At 42.0% G+C, this 9919-nt stretch overlaps 1 protein-coding gene across 2 annotated transcripts in view; it reads left to right on the plus strand.

Moving 5' to 3' along the window:
• PIGG (phosphatidylinositol glycan anchor biosynthesis class G (EMM blood group)) overlaps positions 1 to 8477 on the plus strand; it is a 66731-nt gene extending 58254 nt beyond the window's left edge. For both annotated transcript variants that reach the window (XM_079959427.1, XM_079959425.1), the window contains one exon: positions 1682 to 8477. In XM_079959427.1, the coding sequence (XP_079815553.1) occupies positions 1682 to 1907 (226 nt within the window). In that variant the 3' untranslated portion in view covers positions 1908 to 8477. The remainder of the gene's footprint in view (positions 1 to 1681) is intronic.
• The last annotated feature ends 1442 nt before the right edge of the window (positions 8478 to 9919 follow it).

The following is a 9919-nucleotide window of genomic DNA, read 5'->3' on the forward strand; positions in this document are numbered from 1 at the left end:
TATTTTAATTATTTTGTATTTTATATGTCTTGGAAGCTGCCCAGAGTGTCTGGGAAAACTCAGCCAGATGGGTGGGGTATAAATAATGAAATAATAATAATAATAATAATAATAGTAATAATAATAATTGTTATTATCTTTTCTGTGAACCGCCCTGAGACCTCTGGGTATAGAGCGGTATATAAACTCAATTAATCATCATCATCATCATCATCATCATCATCATCATCTCAACCAGGGAGACTAATTTTCTCCCAATTGAAGAACCTGACAGGCAGCTTCTCACCTCATATCTTATAAAATAGTATTGGGATAACAATGAGGACCTTCAGTTGAGCCATATCTGCAGTATTGTGCAGTACACGAGCCACAGCATACAATGGATCATGTTTCTTATACATACACAGGCAATAGAATTGTCTTCTGACGAGCCCCTGCTCCTCTGCCGTGAAACGCCTGTGCAGTGTGCAGGGAATTCTGGGACATAGACAGAGTTCACACTGGGCCCCATCAGGCCTGTTGCAAATTACCCAGCTCTCTGTGGGAACTGATAGTCAACATACAGCACTTTCCCATGGCCCCATGTTGCCAGGGAATGCCAGTTGCGCTGGGCAAGCTGTTGTTCCAAGAAGCTTGCATGCCATTACTGTTTGCCTCCACGAGGAGCCGTTGGCATGCCTTCAAGGAAACCACAGCTCCCTGGAACACACTGGCGGAACTGCTGCTCCAAAAGCATTATTACTGCTTGGCGGCAACAGCTCCCATTGGACATGTTTCATTTTGGTTCCTTCCCAATTACCCATTCAGCGAGAGCTGTCTTCATGTATGAGCAGTCCCATCATTTCTCTTTATTCCCCGACTGTCATGATGACAAAGCCTTCTCTTTATGACAGGGCTTACAAAAGGTCATGTGTAATAGCTCTACAAAGTTAATGGGCAATAAATCTACAGCCTTGGGAGCCACCAGTATGGCATATATTTTTTTAGTTCGCTGTGATTGCCATGTGGTGTCTGCCAAACCATCTCTTGAACTGTTAAGTCGACGTCTGGATTTCTGCCCGGCACTTAGATGGTTCCCATCATCTTGGGCCTGCTTTGGAACTTAGCAGCGGCAAGACACCCCCTCCGAACCATCGCTTTTCTTGTACAATAAAAAAGGGTGGGTGGGTGTCCCCAGTTGGAGGTAACAGAAAGACAAAGTCCCAGGAACACAATTTAGCAAAAAAATAAAATAAAAATGAAAGTAATATGTATGTAAACATGTGCACTGCAGTAAAAGAATACAATGATGTACGAATAATACAAGCCAAAGCCATCAGCATTCCTTTTAGTTGTGCTAAGTTGGGTTGCTGTGACCCCACCCCACCCCTTATAAAACTCCTTTATTGTTGTTGGCATCTGTCTGTCTCGGGAGAAGGAGTGTACCTTTGGGGGTGGAGAGTTCCAGCACCTGCTGAGGCGTCTAGAAGAACCATATATCCATTGAGACTCACGCTTCCACTCGGCATAACTCCACCTGAGTTGTTTTTGGCTCTCTGCAGATCAGGCTACAATGCTGGAAGCCTAAATCCACTTCCATCTTTCATTTATTACAGAGGCTTTCCTGTGCCAGCCCAAGGAAATTATTAGATAGGGCACTGACACGGGCTGAGATGATGTTTTGCTTTTTTTTTATTTAAAGGAATCCTTCAGCCATGGGGCACGGCTGCTTCTGTTACGCGCTGCTGCGTTCCATCCCGGTCGCCGTGTACATCGTCTTGGTCACGGGCCTGCGGTACCACCTCTTCATCTGGAGCGTTTTCTCGCCAAAGCTTCTCTACGAGGGGGTGCATGTCTTCATCACGGCAGCCGTGTGCACCTTCTTCACAGCCATGGATCACAACCACTTGCGTAAAGTCCAAGACTGAAAGCAACCGTTAAGGCAGAGTCTTGCATAATTTCGAGCGACGGACTGAATTTCTTCTATGGAATGTGGATTCTTGCCTTTAGATTGATATTTAAAAGTTAACTGGGTAATCTATTTTTGGCAAACCTGTTTATACATGCATACATATCCAAACACACACACACACACACACACACACACACACACACACACACACACAGAGGTTGCATTGCAGAGTCTGTCTTGAAGTGCTGTTCCAAGCGTAACAGGCCATGCAGTCGGGAACTGTATCTAAATTTCAGTTGGACTATAAATGGATTGTTGGATCATGCCAGTTTTCATTGCCTGCCTTAACTACAGTTAAGCATCCCATTGGCATAGATGTTGATTGCAATGGAAACCAGCCAGGCTGTATTCTCCATCTTACTAAACCAGAGTTTGAAGCTGGTTAACAGGCACTGGTCAAGTGGGCATTTGGCTTGACTTAACTATGATTAATACCCATTGCTGACTATTAAATGGTGGTTATAGTAATCAGTGGCAATTGATGCTGGAAGAGGCACAGGCTGCCCCCGATTTCTTAAATGCACCACAGTTGTGTATTCACTATCTGGGTTTGAACATCTGAACAGGATCATCTCTTGAGAAGTTCTTACTGGTCTTCATTCCTTCATATTGGAGTTTAGATGAAAATCTACCAGGCTTTAACAGATTGCTGGGGGTAGGGTTCTCGCTATCACTCGGACTGTATGTTGAAATTTTATTTCACTCCTGCACTGCATTTCTCATTTGTTAATCGTAACTTGAATAAGTAAAGTTTTTATCTCCTTATCAAATTCCATGGAGTGCTGGCTGATGGACCTCACTCAAAAGGTTAAAACTGTGAAGAAGATTCTCTCCAAACCAATTACTTGTATTTTTTTGTTGTTCCTTTGATATACTCTGAACATGATGGCTCACAATGTGACAGGATGCTGTGAACTGGAGATTAGACATACACACATACATTTATACAACACACATCACAGTTATATGAATGTAGCTCTCTCAGTTTCCTGTCGTTTTCTGCAAACAGCAGTCAAAGACTATGAAAGCGCTCTGGCAGGCTTAAAAGTGCTGGCATATCTGTAAATATGTGTGTGAAATTCTTTATAAGCATTACTGGAATGTGTTTTTTATAGGGAAAAGCAACTAATTCCATTATTTTTGATAGCTCAATTGTAGCATGGAAATGTTACAAGTTATATATGTAATTATATAAATAAGCTATCGGCGAATGTCAGTAGTATACTTGCAGCTGACAGCAAGCTTTGCTTAAGAAATGCAAAATCTATGTTTTTAAAAAAGAAGAGTTATATTTATTTATGCTAACTTTAACTCTCCTGGGTGAGACCTTATTTTTTGGTATTAGCATGTGTTCAGAGGCTACCTTTCTGAGAATCCGGCCCTTGTGGGGTGAGTGGGAGCTGGTTGTGGGTGCTTAATCACATGATGTTAGATGGGGGGGGTGCATTTATCTGCCTGTACTTACCCTGCGACTCATTCTCAGATCATGGAGGCAGGAAAAGCCCATAGGCACAATAGAGCCCGGCCCAAACTTCATATTCTCTGTTTATAGTGTGTCAGGCCCCATATTATTCAAGCTTCTCACGTTTGGTGAAATGGTGTCAGATCTAAACGTCTAAACGAGGTATACTTTCCTTCTCCCGTGCCGTGGAAAGACAAAACGCTTTGTGCTGTGAGCAACGGGGATTTACAAGGTGTTTTCATTCCTTCCTACAGAGATGCAAGCAAGGACCGCAGAAGCACTAACAATGGGATTTAAGCAGCATCTCTGCATTTGCAGCTGTTGATCTCTTATTGTTTTTAGCTGCACGGTTCTGAAAGCATTTGATTATTTACATGTTATTGCAAACTCTTGGAATAGCAAGCAGGAGCAGAGCAAATAACGCTGCTGCTCTGGCAAACAGCAATGCTAATATTTTTTCCTACTTTAAAAAAATAAATTTTCTCACTATATTTCTAGGAGGTGTTTTCCAAGTGGAATTGCTTGCCTCCAGAGCAGGTCCTCTCTCCCCACATCTCAGTGTGAGTCACTGTTCCGGTTCAGCCCCAATTGGAAGGAGGAGAAACCGGAGGTGCAATGTGCAGACTCCTCTGAGGACAGGCAGTTTTGCTCTGTACAGGGAGGGAGGCAGTTGTCCGAGGTCCCTCTGCTGGAAGCAGGGGGTGGGTGCTCACACCTGGAGCTTACCTGCATGCCGTGACATAGTAGGTAAGAACATTGGGCTTACAGGAGTCTTTGATTGGTTTCTTTAAAATTTTAATACTTATATTTCTAGTGCAACAAGCTAACGTGCCCCAGTGCACAATTTGGCGAATTACTGCTCCAGGGTAAATTAACAATTGAATCTTTTTCCAATAAGAAAAAATAGCTTATAAGAAACATTTGAATCATGCCACATGTAAATGCAGTTTGAGTTTATCTGAGCAACCACTCTGGCCTGTATATATGCTAATAATTAAAATAGGATGGCAGTTTTTCAGGCAGTTCTTTTTCATAGGTTAGATAAGAATCTTGTTTTAGTTTCAATAACAAAGAGTCTCTCGGGGCCAAACTAGATGAGATGCAGGAGATCTGAATCTGGATTTCCTGGTGTTTTTCAGCTTTATTCCAATTCTGCAACTTTGCACGCTCAACTAGACTGGGCCCAGGGAAGAGGATTTAATTCCCAGTGTGTTTCCCTTTGCTTTGCTGGGGTGGCCTTTGTATAGGTAGCTATATCTTTTTCTTCACAGGGCAAATGACAACTTACGCATGTGCTTTTGATGAGGAAAATGACTTGGAAGGATTGACTTTGCCTTCTCCCATATCGGAAACTGATCCAATTCTAGAACTCTGATCACAGATCTTCCCCCATAACCTCCAGTTTGGCTATGACCCTGATTTAAAATGCAACGTGAATGCAGTGTAAACATGTTTTACAACCTTCCCTCACAGCCTCTCATAAAACGGAGGCCATGACTACCTATCTCACACACTGACTCAATACAGATATTGCACTTCCATTCAGCATGCCAGGTCGAAACCTGCAAACTGATACTGGAAGCCAGGATTACCTCATGATTTGTAAGGGGGGGTGGGAATCACACCAGTTTCCCAGTAAGGTGTTATAGCAAGCCAGTAACTCTTGTACTAGTAACTCTTGTACTAAGATGGGCATGTGAGGAAGGGAGGAACCACACATGGTGCATTCCCCAATCCAGGAATGTGATGGTTGAACCAAACAATTGAACTGCTTTTCTATCTAACAGAATGACCTACAGCAAAAAATATCTGACTTCTTAGGTCAAGCATTATCAGAGTGGCACAAGACGTTAATATTAGAATCATAGAACCATGCAGTTGGAAAGGCTAGTCAACCCCATGTAATACAGGAATCTCAGCTAAAGATGACAGATGGCCATCTAACTTCTGCTTGAAACCCTCCAAGGAAGGAGACTCCACAACTTCCTGAGGAAGACTGTTCCACTGTTGAACAGCTCTTACTGTCAGAAAGTTTTTCCATGTATTTAGTCGGAATCTCCTTTCTTGTAACTTGAAGCCATGGGTTCGAGTCCTACCTTCCAGAGCAGAAGAAAAGCTTGTTCCCTCTTCCATGTGACAAGCCCTTAAGATATTTGTAAATGGCTATCGTATCTCCTCTCAGTCTCCTCTTCTCCAGGGTAAACATACCCAGATTAGTACATTCCCTTTTCATCTCCATAGAGGACTCTTGCCTAGTAATGACCAGTCATTGCTTCTGAAAGTTTTGAGCGCTTCAAGTAAATGATCTTGTGTCGTGTCTTTGCATGGGTACGGAGAAAACCAAAAAGGAACCTTTGATTTCATAGTGGCTCCTATGTCCATTTGCCAGGAAAGATTAGGACTCCAAAAATGGATTAAGAAGAAATTAGTGAAGGCATCTTATATTTCGCTTAAGGCCTCATTGCACAGTAGATTTTAATTTGTATGCATTAAGATGTTTTCTAAGTATGTCAAAAATATAAAGTTGCAAATTCAACAAACATGTTCACAAAAGCACATCTCAGTCCAGTAGACGTGGCAGGGAGCTGGAATTGGCTGCATTTGAGTATCCCAGCCAATTTCACGTAAGTACCAACATATACTAATTTTAATGATTTTTGCTTTAGCAGCATCTGTGCACTTGATGCTTTACACAGCAACATAGACAGGCTTGTCTCTTTCCTAAATAATTTTATGTACAGATGAAATTACAAGAAATAGAGAATACCCACGGTGATCGGGGGGGGGGGGAATTGGCTGGGGCTTTTATGCTTTAACACAGCGCTGCAAAAGTATTTTGCCGTACATACATGCTTCTTTGCGTATCCAACTTTAGATCTTAAAGGCATGAACTGTGCTTCTTATAAAAGTCTAGTTTGCTGCTGCATATTGTGTGCTGTCTGTTAGGCTGTAGTAGACAGCACAGCACTAAGTGACCTTTTCATGACAACTCCCAAAGGAAGTTATATTTCTTTTGTTCTCCAGATAGGTCACGCGTGGATGTATTGTTCAACCATCCTTTGTGCTAAACGTGGTTTGTGGTCTTAATTCTAAGCGAGACCCTAAAAATACAGTAAAATGGTAGTTCAGCTTGTCAAGCTGACGTCTGTCCACATAGGGTGCCACATTGCAAGCGGAGAAGCTGGAGGGGCAGAGAAACTGCCTTAATCATTGTTGGTTTGGTGTAGATCTTATTCTTTACCTATGGTTTGCATGCCCACATGAAACCATGGTTTATGGCCAGTATTAACCATTGTTAAGGAAAACAAACCATGTTATAAACTACAGTATGTGCAGCTTGTTAGTTTTGTTCCATTAGAATTCATCTCTCTTCTCAGCTAACATATCTGTTGGAGGGGCTTTGCTTTATGATGAATGTCAGAAAAGAAGTGTTGCTGTTTTAACTAGCTTCTGCGCTTGTGAGACCTGCTGCTGTCCAAAGGCAGCTTGTTCCCCAAGAGGTTTGTAACACATCTGTCAGGATTTTGGTCTAACAAGGAGATTCTTTTGGGGAGCAGGAAACAGCAACTTTGAATTTGCTGCAAAAAGCCAGATAGGCATGCTTACTGTATACAATTGTCTCTGCTGAAGGATCTCTACTAGTTTGGATGCACAACTGCTTCGCTGACACACACACACACACACAACCCCTGGCCACTTGACATTCAGGCGGGTAGCTGCGCCAGTTCTTCAGGTCATAACCCAGGATCCCATGCAAATCTTTCAGCTCAAGATTGTTCTAAGAATTGACCTTTATTCGGTGTCCATTTGCTTAATTAGGTAATGCATTGTAGCTCAAATTCCCTGCTGTTTTGAAAAGATTCATTTTAATGGGAAAGTTTGCCTCCCTGCGGTACGATACGAGGCCCATTGATTTGGCCAGTTTGCACAATCAGACTCATGTAGCAAATGTTTTTTTCTTCTTCTGGACTCAGGAACATCAGGGTGCAGCTGTTTGCATCTGTGCATTGAGAGAAAACGGCATATTTGTATGCATTCTCCCCCAAGGAATATATATATATAGAGAGAGAGAGCGCTTTTCCTAGGCATGGTACTTAAACTGAACCCTTATTCTGTGGCAATCTAGTTCTCTGTGTAGATAATCCCTCCCACCCTTCTTTTTTTAGGGAGGAGCAGTTCAAACTAGCCCTAAATCATATATTTCCTGTTACAAAGCTTTCTGGAAATAGACATGGAAACCATGAGGTTAAAAACAAATACTTTGTTTAAAGAAAGATGCAGTGCATCTTGGGGACTTGCTGCAAGTTTATTACTTACTTGAAGTCTACCATGAAATCAAAATTAACATTGGTATTGAAAAATAGAAAGAAAGAAGTGGTGAAGAGAATATCCAGAAATTTAGAATTCTGGTTTTGGGTGGTTGTGGTGGTAGCAGCTTAATGGTGATGGAGGAAAGTCTAAATCTGCAAGCTTTGAAGGAGTGAGTTGAGTGTGTGTTTAGATGTTTCCAGGCTGAAATGCCAGAAGACTGTTACTTCTAGTTTTTTGATAACAAACTGAATTAGCATTTAATAGTTTTAAAGCATTCTTGTTCCTTTAGACACCAACTTTGTAAAATTGAAACATGGGTTAATCTTTGGGTTGACTTTCAGCCCAAGCCTATGAATGTTTGCTCAGAAATCCCCCTGTGTTCTGTAGAGCTCACTCCTGGGTCATCGTGCTTGGAATTTCAACCTCAGAATTGGGAAGGTGTGGGAGAGTCTTCCAGTCAGGAAGCCGAAAGGACAAGGAATACTGCTAGGCCTGAAAGGGTAGCTTTCAGGACTGAAGTGGGCAATGATGACTGTCTAGGCAGAGGAAAGAAATATTCCAAGTCCAGGGCAGAAATTGAAGGCACTTGCAAGAGTCACTACAATGAGAATTTCAGCGTTGGCAGAGTTCCCTTGTTTTCAGCTTCTGTTGACTTCTGATTAGTCCATGTTTTAATTTCCTGTTTGTGTGTGTTCTGTACACGAGTTATTTCTCCTGTTCTGAATAAAGTTTGTTTGTTTTTCTTTTGACTAATTTGGCTCTTGATTGTGCTGTTTTTAAGCATCTTGAGCACAGCTCGGCTGGTTTTTGGAATCCATTTTGGTACGCTTCCCTCCTTGAAGTTTCTACGCCAGTACTGTATATATATTTGCAGCTCCGTTTCCCTTTTCCCCTCACAAAAATGCATCTTTGTTCCATGTCAGAAGCACACAGGGAAGGGATGGCTGTATTCCCACAGACCAAATATACAATAACATATATATTCAAATCCTTATTTAATGGCTGGAAGGAAATGAATGGATTAGATCTCATCAGGCAAACAGCCTTCTAAGTGGAGACAGATGAAGTAAATTCAGATGACAAAGGAGCAGAAATCCACAGTCGGTTCATCAGGAAAAAAAACACGAGAAAAAGATTTTAGAGAATAATGTGAAAGTGAAGAAGATACAAGGGGATCATGGAATAGCTAGAAGCTTTTAATAGACCTATACTCAGTGGATTTGTCTTTTCTTTTTTTTTAAAGGAAGCACAAGAAATCTACCCCAAAACAAATAACTGGAAGGCAACAAAATTAATACTAAACTGTGTAACAAATATTGACACAGCATAATTGGACTACAGTGGTGACGTGGACCCACAACTAGCCTGTACAAATGACAGACGGAAAATGCTGAAGTGAGCCAAATTATACATGCAGGACGTGATTAGAAATATCAACACCCGCTGCCCAGCATGGGTATAAAGTTGCTCATGAACCATCGGTGCTGATGACATCTCTTAATATTCTGCCTAAAACCCTGCTGGGAGACTGGTGCGTCACTCCCAAATGGATTTACCCATTGTAAGAATGATTAGTTGCATGAGAAAAACCCAAACGTGCTATGTGTGGCAGACATATTTATTCAAAATGGTGCTGATAGCAAACCTGCACTGCTGTCTCACGACTTCTAAGAGCAACCCACTGAATATACAGACTCCCCCCCACAATTAAGCAGAGGTTACGTTTATGCGCATAAGTGAAAATCATCATATAAGGGGGGGGGGTCAGTATTGTCATCCCTCCCATTGCAAAGATCACCAAATCATGTTTGTTTTACTTTCTGTCTGAGAGAAAGGAGGCGGCGTAAACTACTCTTCTAGACTTCCGTCCCTAGTATTGTGGTGGTTTTTCTTTGATCTGTCTAGAGACAAGATGGCAGTATGAGAGAGCTGCTTCTCTCGTACATGTTTGTTATGTTCTTCTATTTGTTTAATCAGTAGAAATAAATTAGGTATGCCACAAAACCTCCACAGTTTTGCTTCTGTTACTCGGCTGCTTTTGAGGTGCTCACATCAGCAAATGTGAGGCCACTGCACCAGGACCTATTCCTCGGGAATGCTGTGCTGCTGTTCCTGCGTTCCTGTGATCGGAAGGTCAGAGAAGGTGCTCCTGATACCCAGCCCATGCAGGAGCTGAAGATGTGGGCTGTATATGG

Source organism: Podarcis cretensis, assembly GCF_951804945.1.
Source record: "Podarcis cretensis genome assembly, chromosome: 17".
NCBI lineage: Eukaryota > Metazoa > Chordata > Lepidosauria > Squamata > Lacertidae > Podarcis > Podarcis cretensis.